We start from the raw sequence: 15,396 nt of genomic DNA on the forward strand, positions 1-15,396 counted from the left end.
ATCTTCTCTTTGTAATATTGTTTAATAAGAAAATGCTTTCTAGATTCCAAATCCCTGATGGCTTGTAAGAAGATGTTTAAGCAGCGTACTCATAAGCCAATACTCCCAGTATTTATTAAACATCCAGCATGTTTATCAACATTCTGAGTTATAAACTGATTTCCAAACTTGGAAGTCATCCAGGCAGTGGTAAAAGGTTCCTTTTATGTAAAAAGAACAAGCATGGCCTCTTAATAACAGATGACTCTTTGCTTCCATTGGAAATAGAAATGGCATCAGGAGACAACGACTGCATCAACTTGGTGGAGATGAAATTTACAGACAATACACTTTACTTTATAGGTAAGTCTAAAGCAACAGGACCAGTATACAAGGCTCATATAAATATATTCAGCTAGAAAAGAATTTTTGAGGTGGACTATTAAGTGACTCCTTTTTGTCACCACATTTCATCATGATATTAATGACTCTTCTCTGAGAAAAAAAAGTGAACTATAATATTTACCCATATTAACCATAATATTTCCAAAGTCCCAGCACTTTATCTTGGCATTTTAACTAGCAATAGCCCACTCTCAAGGTGGCATCAGGTACACATCATGAAAATCCCACAAAACTAGGTACATTGAGGAAATGCTATCTCCCAAGGCGAATTGGCAAATTACAGAAGAGATATCCTAAATATAGGGTTCAATGAATGAGTTATATCACTTTGTGTAAATATTTGTGACAATGAATGATTAATCTTTCATAGGCAATTTGGCTTCATTTGAAAAGCTCCATAAAGAGTTCTTAAGTGACTTTCCATTTAAGTAATAAATTTGAGAGTAAACTCCATCACTTTATAAAGGTTCTCCTTAGCTATGTATTTTCATGTACAAATCCTGGGTTTAAGATTTATGTCTAACTTACCTAAGAACACATTAAGTCTAAGGCACTTCATTTTATCAGCCTTTTGGATGGTTAATAGTCCTGAAAGAAACCAGACCCAGTAAACAGGGTTGAAAGAGTGGAGAGTAGCATAGCAGAGTACTAAAAGGGTAGGGTGAGAGGAAATTCTGAGTTGAAATACATAATTTAACAGATTTTCTTTCTCTTTTCCTCCCCTTAGCTGAAGACGATGGTAAAGTATAAATATATTTTTTTCTTTGCAAAATAAGTAGCTGCTTGAGACACATCTATATCACCACTGCCAGCTATCAATGACGATGACTCTGTCTACATGGTACCAGCCTATCTGGGAAGCCACGCTTCCTCAAAATAAAGTGGACTCAATAGCACAGAGTTAGAATGAAGCTGACCTAAGGGATACAAAGAACCTCTACAAAACTGGCTTCCTACACCTTAGGAAATTCTCTAGCTCTTAGAAGCTACAAAGTAGACCTTGCCTACTGCATAGATCTTAAGATTGGCAGAGAGTCACAGGTTCTCTGGGGAGCATAAAAAAGGGGATCAATGTGTAAGAAATTTTCCAAAATCAGTATCTCCCCTCTTCAACCTGTTCTCTCAGAAATGCTTTGGGAAGAAAGAAGCCTGGGCGGCTCCCATAGGACAGAGCACTCGGGGAGCAGAGAACACAGGGATGGGTGGAGTAAGCAGACCACATTCTAGGCCAAGCTATGAAGGGAGGCACAGCATGAATGAGGAAATAAGAGTAATTCAGGATGGGTAGGGAATAGAGTGGAGGAAGAAAACAATGAAAGAAGTCAGAGTAATAAATAGGGTGCGGATAAGGAAATTCTCTTATTCCAAGGTGTGGAATTTGGATCTGGTCCTGGGGATAATAGGGATTCACTCTGCACAATACGTAGTAGCTAGGATATGGATTCACTTGCTGTAACAAAGATATCCAAAAATACAGGAAGTGAATAAGATAGAAATTTTCCTCTCAAATACAGTCCAAGTTGACAGGATGAACATGCCTGCATGCAGCCTGATGATGTTGGAATCTCAAGCTTCTTTCTTATTACTTCATTTTCCCCTCACATGTAGTTCAAAAGCATCCTATTTCCTGGACCTATATCTCAGTTATCAAGAAAGAGTCAAGATAAGAGGAAAGCAGGCCTATTTCTTTTAAAGGTTCTACTTGGAAATTGTACACAGTAGTCTCTCTTACATTCCATTGACTAGACTCATGGCCATACCAAATGAAAGGAAATCTAGAAAATAAATTGTTTTAATTTTTTTTTTTTGCAGTACGGGGGATGGAACCCAGAGGCATTCTATCTCCAAGCTACAACCTCAGCCCTAGTTTTTATTCTTTATTTTTGAAACAGGGTCTCACTGCATTGAAGAGGGCCTCACTAATTAGTTGAAGCCATCCATGAACTACGATCCTCCTGTCTCAGCCTCCTGAATGCTGGGATTATAAGCGTGTGCCACCACGCAGAGCTAAAAAATATAATTTTTATTCTGGATGGCATGTGCCTCATTCTAATTCAGGGACAATATAATCATCTTTCTTAACATCCTTTGGGATTCAGTATAAAGAATTGCTGGTGCAGGGTAAGGAATAGGGCAATTAAAAGGATTGAAAATAGCCAACTAGTGAGCCAGGCATGGTGGCACATGTTTGTAATCCCTGTACTTGAAAGACTGAGACAGGAGGATCTGTGTTTGTGGCCAGCCTCAGCTACTTAGGCCCTCTACAACTTAGTGAGACCCTGTCTCAAAATAAAGAATAAAAAGTAGGGCTAGGGGTGTAGTTCAGAGGTAGAATGCCCCTGGGTTCAACCCTCAGCACCACAGAGAGAGAGAGAGACACAGAGACAGAGACAGAGAGACAGAGAGAGAGAAGCCAGCTAGAAGCGTGTTATTTTAATCTCTATAAGAAATGGTATGGGGTGACAAAGAATTTTAGAATGGATTTTAGAAATACTCAAAAGAATGAGTAGGACATTATTTGGGGTTAGATTTGGAAGGGAATATAGAAGAAGGCAGAAAAAATTATACCTAAGTTTTTCTTCTCTTTCTTTTTCCCCCATGGTACTAGGGGTTGAAGTTAGGGACTTTCTACACTGAGCTACACCCCCAGCCCTTTTAATTTTTTTATTTTGAAATAAGTCTTAATAAATACCACACACTGGTCTCAAACCCACAATCCTCCTGTATCAGCCTGCCAATACTGGGATTACAGATGTGGGCCACTGTACCTGGCTTCTTCTCCCCTCCTTCAGGGGAGGGAGACCCTGTTTCAAAATAAAGAATAAAAAATAGGGTTGGAGTGTCGCTCGGAGGTAGAATGCCTCTGGGTTCCATCCCCAGTACCGAAAATATATAGATAGATGATAGATATAGAGAAAGTAGATTAACCAAAGGAGAAGAAGATAAAAAAGAAAACCACAAATTCCCAGAGGAGCATTTCAAGGTAGAGGTAACAGGCATTATGTTAAATCTTACAGCCCTGAACCAGGCGTGATGGTGCAGGCCTGTAACCCAGTACTTAGGAGGCTAAAACAAGAGGATCACAGGTTTGAGACCAGATTCAACAACTTAACGGGGCCTTAAACAACTTAGCAAGACCCTGGTTCAGCATAAAAATAAAAAGTCCTGAGTGTGTAGTTGGAGGTAGAATGCCCCTGGGTTCTATCCCCAGTAACAAAAATAATGAATGAATCTTGCAGCCCTGAAAATCAAGGGCCAGAAAGCATAGATTCGACTTAGCAACAAGGATTTTGGTGATCTAGTGAAATTGCTTTGATGGAGAAGTGGAGGCTGAGGCAGATTACAATAGGTAGAAAAGTAAATGGAAAGTAAGAAAATTACATAGACAAGTCTTGCCATAAGCTTGGCTATTAAAAGAGGGAGAGAGGGCTGTAGCTGCAGGGTGGGATAGGGTTGACAGGGGAGTTTCCAGTCTCAAAATAAAGAGATGTATGTTTTTCTGATCATAAAGATAATATGCTCGTTATAATTAATTCAAAGAAGATATGCTTTCTGGCCCTTGATTTTCCAGACTTAAACACACTTCCTACCTCCAAATTGAAATGCTTTCCTGGGAGCCTGTGGCATTCTCTTGAATTTTCTTTTTCCCGTTTGAATAGTCTGCTCTATATTTTCTTATTTGGAAACAGGGTATTGCTACGTCAGTGAGGGTCTTGCTACTTGCTGAGGCTGTCCTCAAACCTGTGACCCTCCAGTATCAGCCTCCCAAGTACCGGGATTACAGGTGTGCAGCACACACCCAGCTATTCTGAGCCCTTAGTTATTTTTGATTTAGGGTCTTGCTAAATTGCTGAGGCTGATCTTGAATTTATAGTCCTTCTGCCTCAGTTTCCTGGGTCACCGGGATTACATCTTATACTAAACTTCTTCTAGTTAGCAATATTTAGAGACATCTTTTCATGGCAGTTAATAATTATAGTTAAATTCATAATACTTCATAATAAGGGCAAATCAGAAATTTGCTTAATCGATCCTCAATTGATGGACATTTTTTATGGTACTGGGGATGGACATTTAAGTCGTTTCCAGCTCACTGTTTTATTGTTAACAGTGCTCCTATAAGCATTGCTGTATAACAGTATTTGTGCATATGTCTGATTGCTTCTAAAAGGAGGACGGCTAGGTTGATAGAAGAAAGTGAATGATCAGCAGATCAAGGAGTCAGTAGAAAATACACGCAGTGCACAGATGAGATCATTCTTGGGTCCTAGAAGGGGCGATTTTTCGACATTTTCCCTTGGGACAAGAAAGGTAGAGGAAATAACCGGGGGTGCCACAGTGAGGAGCGTAAGTGGAATGACAAGAAATCAGGTGTTGAAAGTGAAAGTGGAGGCGATGGCATCGCAGTCTTGAAGAGAATGAAGACTTGGCATTGCAGTTGTGCACCGTGGACAAGAGCGCTGGCCTGGAAAACAAAATATTCCCAACGGATGTGCCTGGACGGCACCCACTTTAACACCTGGGTAGCACTCAGCAGCCAGGTTTGGAGCTTAGTAGTGAAAAGATAAATGGGTTAGGGAATTAAGATACTGACAAAAAGATACATAGACTAATATACCATGAGGTTTGGCTGCATAGGGAAGGAAGGGAAGACAGGAAGAGATTAGTTAAGGAAATACAAGAGTCAGGAGGAGACTGGGAGACTTTGCAAAGTCTAAGAATGTATCTAGTTGGAGTATAAGCATAAGCAAACTAAAAGAACAGGAGACTGGTCAGCAAGAAGGATGTTTGAAATGATCATTTTAGAGGTAGAGGAGCTCTGGATGGTGCTGGCAATAGAGCGTGCCCTGGGGGGCAGGTTAAAGACCAATAGGCAACTTGATCTTAGCTGCTTCTGGAATGGAGGATTATAACGGATTCACTGAATACTGAAGTACACAGTATGACTATTTTTAGATTTAGAAAAGAGGTTGGGTGTGGTGGCACGTGCTTGGAATCCCAGCATTAGGGAGGCTGAGACTGGAGGATCACAGTCACAGACAGCATCAGCTACTACTTAGTGAGGCACTTTGCACTTTGTTTCAAAATAAAAAATAAAAATAGGACTGGGGGTGTATCTCGGAGGTAGAATTTTCCTGGGTTCCATCCTCAGTACCACAAAAAAAAGAAAATAAATATTTTAATGAGATTTGATATATATTTTAGAAAACCTGGAATCAGACTACTTTGGCAAGATCACTTCCAGCATCTCAATTATACGAAATTTGAAGGATCAAGTTCTCTTCATTAACAGAGGAAAGCAACCTGTGTTTGAGGATATGCCTGATTCAGACTGTACAGGTATTTTTAATATATATTTACAAATTCAGAGATGACTAGCTATTTTTCCCTTTTTATTTTAATTGCCTACATTTTTTCTATACCAAACCCATTTCCTTAGATGGAAAGTCATAGAGGTAACAATAATTTCACTTAAAAAAATTATGGATGCCCATATTTTTTAGTTAAAGCAAAACTTGTATCTGTTTTTGTTTTGCAGTACCCAGGGTGGAACCCAGGGACATTCTACCTCCCAGCTATACTCCCAGCCCTATTTTTTATTCTTTATTTGAAACAGGGTCTTGCTGAGTTGCAAAGGGCCTAAGCAGCTGAGGCTGTCTTCGAACCTCGATCCCTCTGTCTCAGCCTCCCAAATTCTGGGATTACAAGCATGCGCCACCATACCCGACTTGAAAATTGTATCTGATAAAGATATTGCTACAGGTCACATCACTCTGAACCTACATTTGGACCACCAATCCCATTTGTGTGTGTTGTGCTGTGTTACTGGGAATTGAACTCAGAGGCATTTTACCTCTGAGCTATACACCAAGCCCTATTTTTATTTTAAAACAGAGTCTCACTAATGCACTGGTCCCAAATGTGCAATCCTCCTGTCTCACCCTCAAATACTGGCCTATATGTTTTTTTTATTTTTCTTTTACTACTGGGAATTGAATCCAGGCCCTCTTGCATGCTATGCAAGTGCTCTACCACTGAACTATATCTCCAGCCACTAAATACTGGGATTACAAGTATTACCATACCCAGCTCCAATCCCTTCATTTTAATTGCATTAACTATATAAGGTCTTTATTATAGAGTTGAATCCTTAATCCCTGATGGTTATAGTTGGAAATACTGATTACATTTTTTTTTTTTTTCTGTGGTGCTGGGGATGAAATCCAGGGGCCTTCTGCCTCCGGGCTACACTCCCAGACCTATTTTATATTTTATTTGGAAACAGGGTCTCACTAAGTTTCTGAGAGCCTCACTAAGTAGCTGAGGCTGGCTTCGAACCTGAGTGAACCTCCTGTATCAGCCTCCCAAGTACTAGAATTACATGCATGCGCCACCACGCCTGGCTCAGAAATACTGATTACATTTTCAAACTAAAAAAAAAAAAAAATGCAAGCATTTCAAATGAATTGGTCTTCCACCAGAAATTCAGAGTACTTTAGAAAATATGTAAATTTACTATGCCTCCCATGATATGAATTTCAAATGTCAGTGTTTGGGGCCTGGTTGAAGTCTGGAATGTGCATTCCTAAAAGCAACTGAATTTCTATCTCAACAAATATGTATTTTAATAATTTCTTTAGCATTCCAAAATTAAATATAAGCTGAGTGTGGTGGCGCATGCTTGTAATCCCAGCATTTGGGAGGCTGAGACAGGAGGATAGCAGTTCTTAGACAGCCTCAGCTACTTAGTGAGGCCCTTTGCAACTCAGTGAGACCCTGTTTCTAAATAAAGAATAAAGAATAGGGCTTGGGGTATAGCTTAGAAGTAGAATCCCCCTGGGTTCCATTCCCAGTATCTAAAAAAAAAAAAGTTAAATATAATTTTTTGGAATTCTGAATATCTTTAATGCATTCAAAATGCTGCCATATATATGTTACAACACACATTAGAATGTGTTTTGTTCAGGAGACTGAGACAGGAGGATCACGGTTCGAGGCCAGCCTCAGCTACTTAGTGAGGCTCTTTGCAACTCAGTGAGACCTTGTTTCAAAATAAAGAATAAAAAAACAGGGCTAGGAGTACAGCTTGGAGGTAGAATGCCCCTGGGTTTCATCCCCAATACCACAAAAATAAGTAAATTAAATGTGTTTTGTTTTGTCTTGCAGTATAAAACAGTAAAAGTAGTTTTATTTTGAAATAGAGTCTCATCTAAGTTTCTGAGACTGGAGATCCTCTCGTCCAGAAATCCAAGTTCTGGGATTACAAGCGTGCCTGGCTTTGAAATGTATTTTAAAGAGAGCTGGGGAGTCGAGCATGGTGGTGCCAGTACTTGAGAGGATGAGACAGAAAGATAGCAGCTTCAAGGACAGCCTCAGCAACATAACAAGATTCTCAGCAACCTACCAAGACCCTGTTTCAAAAAAAATAAAATAGGGCTAGGGACATAGGTCAAAGATTGCACCTCCCAAGTTCAATACCCAGTACCACCACCCCCCCCCCCCGAGAGAGAGAGAGAGAGAGAGAGAGAGAGAGAGAGAGAGAGAGAGAGAGAGGTGGAGAGAGGGAGGGGAGGGAGGGAGAGAGAGAGGGCATGCGCACGCTAGGGATGGGAGTCGGTGGTAAAAACACTTAGGCAGTGCCATGAATTTGATCTCCAGTGCCCCAACAACAACAACAGAATCCCTTAAGTGTATTTAAAGACTGCCTGGCCAGCTGTGTATAATCTGCTGTTATCTGACCAAATCAATAAAATTGGGCTGGGAGTGTAGCCCGAAGGTAGAATGGCTCTGGGTTCAACCCCCAGTACCACACACACACACACACACACACACACACACACACAAAAAAGTTCTTCTGACTAGTGTTCTCATTTCTTTGTTTATTTCAGATAATGCACCCCAGACCAGATTTATAATATATCTGTATAAAGACAGTGATGCCAGAGGAATGGCTATAGCCATCTCTGTGAAGTGTGAGAAACTTTTTACTCTCTCCTGTGAGAACAAAGTTATTTCCTTTAAGGTAAGACTGGGCCTTCGCTGTTTTCTTTTAGTCATATTCCTAGGCACAATTAGCTGGGCATAGTGGCGCACACTTGTAATGCTAGTACTTGGGAGGCTGAGGAAGGAGGATCACAAGTTCAAGGCCAGCCTCAGCGACTTAGTGTGAGCCTGTTTCAAAATTAAAAAAAAGAGGGCTGGGGGTGTGGTTCAGAAGTAGAATCCCCCTGGGATGGATCCCTAAGTGCCACAAAAATAAAAATAGGCACAATTAGAAAGCCCAAACCCTCCATAAACTTTATCTAGAGCAGGAAGAGCAAGAAACAAGAACCACTGAAATGGATAGTTAAGAAAAAATTATTAAGCACTTTACTCTATTGTGCTAACATGGTTTTTCCAAGCCTGTCACAGGAAGGAAGGGGCACGGCACTTGATTTACAACCTGAGTCATTGGAATATTCAAACTCTAGATAAGTAACAGTATAGGATTAATTATGTCCTACGATACACAATAAAACTAATTGCCCTTAACTCTGCTACTCTGTAAATCATGATCATAATACTTTAAGTCCTAATTGTTTTGTTCTTGCTTCTTAGCCTGTCTTAGCCACATCCTTCAGCTTTCAGCTGTTATGTGTTACTTTTAACAACCTAATTCAATAAAATTAACAAGATCAGCTGTGAAAATAAGGCCATAATTATCTCAAGGCCAAGTGTAAATTATTTCTGGCCACTGTTCTTTTCTCTATTATCCTACCTTATTCTCTATGATTTTCTCTATTTTATGAATTATTATTAGGTAAACAACCGTTAAACCATTGCTAGAGGCTGACCCAGAAAATGTTCCTCCAGATGAGAGGGGGTTGCTCACAAATTGACTGTGCTTGAAAGACGAACCCCATTTTGCAGACTCCTTATAAGTGGCGATTTGCCAAAATGAGCTGCTATCAGAATCACAAGTTCCCACTGATAGAAAGTTAGGGTATGACCTCAGCAGAGATGCCAGGGGGAAACCTGGGAGGGCGAGGAAAAGCCATCATAAAATAAAAGCCAAGTAAAAACAGTGGCCCTGCCACAGGCACCGCCTGGCTGGGAGCAGCTGGTGAGTGTTAAAATCCAAGTAATGATTGGACCATCATAGGAGTTGGGGGAGATTCAGATTTAGGAGTACCTGGTGCTTATACAATTTTGGTAGGCCTTTTAAAAGAAAAAAATATAAGGCCGGGCGTGGTGGCTCACGCTTGTAATCCCCGCGCTTGGGAAGCAGAGACAGGAGGATCGCGCAGGTTCGAAGCCAGCCTGGCTGGCTTAACAGACCCTGTTTCCAAATAAAAGTATAAAATGGGTTTCGGAGTGTAGCCCAGAGGTAGGAGGGTTTCCAGGAATCCCAGTACCACCAAAAAAAAAGAAAATATATATGTATATATATAATTACCCAAGGCATAAACTCTATAATTTATTAGACTTTACTTATTTATTTATTTTTGGTGGTACTGGGGGTGGAACCCAGGGGCCTTCTACCTCCGGGCTATACTCCCAGACCTATTTTATATTTTATTTGGAAACAGGGTCTCACTAAATTACTGAGAGCCTCACTAAGTAGCTGAGGCTAGCTTCAAACCTGTGCGATCCTCCTGTCTCAGCCTCCCAAGTGTGGGGATTACAAACTGGCGCCACCACGCCCAGTTTAGATTAAAAAAAAAAAAAAAAAAACAAGTACTGAGCCAGGCATGGTGGCACACGCTTGTAATCCCAGCATTCGGGTGACAGATTGGAGGATCACAGTTCACGAACAGCCTCAGCTACTTAGGCCCTCTGCAACTCAGTAAGACCCTGTTTCAAAAAATGGAGAATAAAAAATAGGACTGGGGGGTGTAGATCAGAGATAGAATGCCCCTGGGTTCCATCCCCAGTACCAAAAATAATAATAATAGAAAATAAATAAATAACAAAGCCCTTCGAAGAGATCTGTTCATATGAACGGCTCTGACATTGAAGCTTCAGAGCAAATCTCCTTCTTCAGGGAACACAGTAAATATTAATTGAATGGATGGATGGGGGAAAAAAGAGGAAGGAGGAAGAGGGAGGTAAGGAGAAAGGAATAGGCTGGGACCAGTATTAGTTCCTGCTCTTTAATCCTTTTCTCCACTAATAAGGCATATATCAAGGTTTACTATAGACTAAGTTCTAGAAACAAGACACACCTGGCTGCCTGGCTGCTCATCTTTCTGTGTTAATTATTAGCTCTAAAGTTCTTTGGGCAAAACCTTTACAACACCTAGAGGACTTTGTTTCAAGAGTTACTGTCAGAGGCTGGGCGTGGTGGTGCACGCTTGTAATAATCCCAGCATTCGGGAGGTTGAGACAGGAGAATCGTGGTTCTCAGACAGCCTCGGCTACTTAGTGAGGCCCTCTGCAACTCAGTGAGACCCTGTTTCAAAATAAAGAGTAAAAAAATGGCAGGGGGTGTAGCTCAGAGGTAGAATGTCCCTGGGTTCCATTCCCAGTACCGCACACACACACAAAAGTTACTGTCAGTATCTGTTTCTTACATATACATAAGGGTTCTCTCAGACATTGTAATGCAGTTGGGAGAGGGCCCAAAATCAGATGTAGGTCAAGCTTAACTTCCCCTGAATCCAGATTCAGTGCCTCCATGTGTAAAGAATTCTTGGCACAGCTGGGCACAGTGGTACACACCTGTAATCCCATATACTCAGGAGGCTGAGGCAGGAAGATCTCAAGTTCAAGGTTATCCTGGGCAACTTAATTTGTCTCTATCTCAAAATAAAAATAAAACAGACTGGGGGCTATAGCTCAATGGCAGAGTACCCCCAGGTTCAATCACCAGCACCACAAAAAAAAAAGAAAAAAAAGAATTCTTGGTCCTTAGAGCATGCAAGTTTTTCCAAGCTGAGGGTTCTCCAAGGTCATCACATCTCTCTGTTGTGTACCTTCTCTGGGATGGCTTGAAGTGCCAATACCTACACGAAGGAGAATCTCAAGGATTACGTTGCCCCCGTTCTAAAGAGTGACTCTGAACTATGATCAAAGAGATTTCCTATATACCTATGCACATTCTTATCTTCAACTATAATTTTTCATGCTACGTTCGAACTAACAAGTTCCTGTCCCTCTATAACATTACAATGTTTTTGACACTTTCGGCTAAGGATTATTTCTCACTTAAACATTAGACTTCAGTTTAGTCCTGCATGATTCCTGCAACTTAAAGTGCCTTCCTAAATTGTGGAAGGCACTAATAATTTACCATAGGCTGCTGCAGACGTAGTTTATAATGTCATCAACTCAAGACCCGCTCCTGTTGGCAAAGGGCAAAGGTCAAGTGCTATGACTGTCAGTTTTTTTATAATTAATATTTAGGGTCCTCTCCCATTCAGAGTCTTTTAGGCAACTTGGAGGGGGGATGGAATGCTCTTTTAATTCTAGGGTTTCTCCATCAATCCTTAAGATCATAAGAATCTTTGCTATGGTGGGGTCAAAATTAAGTTCAAAATGTCTCCTGGCTCCAGGATGAACATGGAAGAATTTTCTAGTTTGTCCTGATGAAGTAATAGGAGAGACTCCTAGAAATTAAGTGACCAGCAGGATTACAGCTGCAAGTAATTTAACCATTGCTCACAAGACTCTATTATCTGGCTGAAAGACACAGAAATCAATACTTGGCCTTTGGGGGCAGGGCCCAACCAAGTAAGCCATATCCAGTACAAAAATTCAAGATTACTATGAAGTAGAATTCTTGGCAGGGGGAGACAATGAAGGGCTGCTGACTGAGCCAGTACAGCAGTGCTGCACAGGACTCAACCCTAAAATAGTTTTTGTGTCTAATTATATTTTTAGATCAAGCTTCACCAAAATAAGAAGCTGAGATTCTTGGCACTTCTATAGCCTCACTCAGAGTTAATGCAGAAACTAGAGCATCTGTGAATGGTGGCACATGTTTGTAATCCCAGTACTTGGGAGGCTGAGACAGGAGGTTGGCAGTGAGGCCCTCCACAACTTAGTGAGGCCCTGTTTCAAAATAAAAAATAAAGCTGGGTGTGGTGGCGCACGCTTGTAATCCCCACGCTTGGGAGGCTGAGACAAGAGGATTGCATAGGTTCAAAGCCAGCCTCAGCTACTTAGTGAGGCTCTCAGCAACTTAGTGAGACCCTGTTTCCAAATAAAATATAAAATAGGTCTGGGGAGTGTAGCCCGAAGGTAGAAGGCCCCTGGGTTTCATCCCCAGTACTACAAAAACTAAAAAATAAAGAATGAAAAAAATAGGGCAGGAGGGTAGCTCAGAGGTCAAATGCCCCTGGGTTCCATCTCCAGTACCGCTAACAATAATAATAATAAAAGTATAAAATAGGGCTGAGGATATAACTTAGCGGTAGGATGCCCCAATACCACAAAGAACAAAGGAAAGAAGAAAGGGAGGAAGGAAGGAAGAGACATACTATGCTGTAGTTTAGTTATAAAGGAAAAAAGGAAAGGTATTTAAGTGATTAAATACTTCTGAGAGAGGAAAAAACCTAGAGCTGCCTAGGTTTATGGGAGGCGGTCACTAATATTTTCAGCTTGGAAAGGTTGGAGAAGATAGGAACTGACATCAACCCAAAGAAGATGCTGTCTTTGCTAGAGCCTCACTTCATCTTGAGCAGATGTGGTGGAGAAGTGAGAGACGTGCTTGTGGGTGTGCATTCCACAGTGAAAAGGGTCAGAGTGTACAAATAGGAGATTAGATTTAAGAAGAGATCAGTACTCCTATATTCAGAGACTTTTTTTCTTACCTCTCAAGAAGTAAAACTACTTATAGCTGCTTATTTCTGCTTTGGTTCCATAATATACTTCTAAATAAGTTGTATACATTGAAATTGTTTGTGTCTTTAAAAACTTAGGTAATGTTTTTTTCTCTATAGGAAACCAATCCTCCTGATGAGATCCCAGAAACAAAAAGTGACGTCATATTCTTTCAGAGAAGTGTTCCAGGACATGAGGATAAGATGCAATTTGAGTCTTCATTGTATGAAGGATACTTTCTAGCTTGTATAAAAGAGAAAGACCAGTACAAACTTATTTTGAAAAAAAGCGGTGAAAATGGGGATAACTCTGTAATGTTCACTGTTCAAAATCAAGACTAAATATTAAAATTCAACAATTAAAATTCAGAGTTTTTGTGTTTTGGAAAGATGTTAAGAGTTCATGAGCCTTATTGTAGTCTATTTTATGTTGCTATACAAAAAGGTGAGAAAAACTTATAAAGTAAAAAGGGCTGTTTCTGTCATGATTCTAGTGTCTGGAGGGTAAAAACAGCATGGTGCCAGTGTTCTAGTAAGGGCCCCATGACTTCCTCACAATATGACATAGAAGTAGAAGGAAACTAACCACATGTATAAGGGTCCAAGCAGCAACCAACTCTTGAGAAACAGGCCTTCATTCTTTCCAAGAATGGGGCCCCCTGGATCTAATCATCTCTCAGAAGACCCACCTCTTAAATGTTCCACACTTTAATTTTGTTACATTGGGGGCCAAGCTTATAACACCTGAACCTTTGGCAAACAAAGGATGTCTGAACCATAAAAGATCCTCTACTTGTAGTGGTGAAATAAAATTAATAATGATCTCAAAATGTATCATTAAGCCAGGTGTAGTAGCACATGCCTGTAATCCCAGCACTTGAGAGACAGGAGGATTATAGATTTGTCTCAGCAATTTAGTGAGACCCTGTTTAAAAATAAAAAATAAAAGAGGGCTAGGCATGGTGGCACACCCCTATAATCCCAACCTTAGGGGGCTGAAATAGGAGGATCAAAGGTTCAACACGAGCTTTGGCAATTTAGTGAGGCCCTCTGCAATTTAATGAGACGTTGTTTTCCAAATTAAAAAAAAAAAGCCGGGCGTGGTGGCACACACTCTTAATCCCCGTGCTTGGGAGGCTAAGTCAGGAGGATAACGCAGGTGCCGGTTCGAAGCCAGCCACACTGGCTTAAGAGACCCTGTTTCCAAATAAAAAAGTATAAAAATAGGTCTGGGAGTATAGCCCAGAGGTAGAAGGGCTTCCAGGAACTCCAGTAATACCAAAAATAAATAAATAAATAAATAAATAAATAAATAAATAAATAAATAAATAACAGGGCTGGGGGTGTAGCTCAGAGGTAGAATGCCCCTTAGTTCAGTCCTCAGTACCAAAAAAAGGAAGAAATAAATAAAATAGGGCTAGGGGGTGTAGCTCAGAAGTAAAACACTCCTGGGTCTAATCCCCAGTAACACACACACACACACACACACACACACACACACTCATTAAAAACTAAGTAGATGGTAAGACCAGGGAGCCAAGCGCTGGTAGGATTTTATAATACAGAATCATATTGTCTCCATATAAAAACTTCTTCCTTTCTAATCTGAATGCCTTCTATTTCTATTTCTTGTCTGGTAGTTCAGTGGTACAGAGCTTGCCTAGCACATGCAAGGCCCTGATTTCAATCCCCAGCAAATGGGGAAAAAAGTGGGATGGGCATAACTCAGTGGTAGAGCATTTATCCAGTATGTGTCTGCCTCTGGCTTCAATTCCCAATACTACGAAAAAAATAAGCTTTCACAAAACTGAGTTATCTAAGTGAATAAAATATTCATACAATGCTATAAAACATGTTTTGTTTTGTTTGTGGTACTAGAGATTGAACCCAGGGGCATTCTAACTCTGACCTACACTCCCATCCCTTTTATACTTTTTGTTTTGAAACAAAGCCTGGCTAAGGTGTTGAAAGTCTTGCTACATTGCTGAGGCTGGTCTTACACCTGCAACCCTTCTATCTCACCCTCCCAAATACTAGGATTGCAAGTGTGTGCCACCACACCCTGCCAAAAGTGCATAGTTTTAAAACATATTCTACATTTTAATTAGCACATAGATTATATTCAATAGAATTTTTGAGTGTTTTGGGTTATTGATCTAAGTATGAAAGATATCAGTATTTGAATTTTCTAATTTTAAAAATAGCATTA

At 40.5% G+C, this 15,396-nt stretch overlaps 1 protein-coding gene across 1 annotated transcript; it reads left to right on the forward strand.

The window, feature by feature from the left end:
* Window positions 1-269: 269 nt before the first annotated feature.
* IL18 (interleukin 18) lies at window positions 270-13,529 on the forward strand (the record flags this gene model as incomplete). The annotated part of the gene is made up of 4 exons (XM_080716975.1): window positions 270-342; window positions 5,590-5,724; window positions 8,274-8,407; window positions 13,308-13,529. The coding sequence occupies 4 exons, from the start codon at window positions 270-272 to the stop codon at window positions 13,527-13,529; spliced, it is 564 nt and encodes a 187-aa protein (XP_080573101.1).
* Window positions 13,530-15,396: the final 1,867 nt, after the last annotated feature.

This window comes from Muscardinus avellanarius (assembly GCF_963383645.1).
Source record: "Muscardinus avellanarius genome assembly, chromosome: 1".
NCBI lineage: Eukaryota > Metazoa > Chordata > Mammalia > Rodentia > Gliridae > Muscardinus > Muscardinus avellanarius.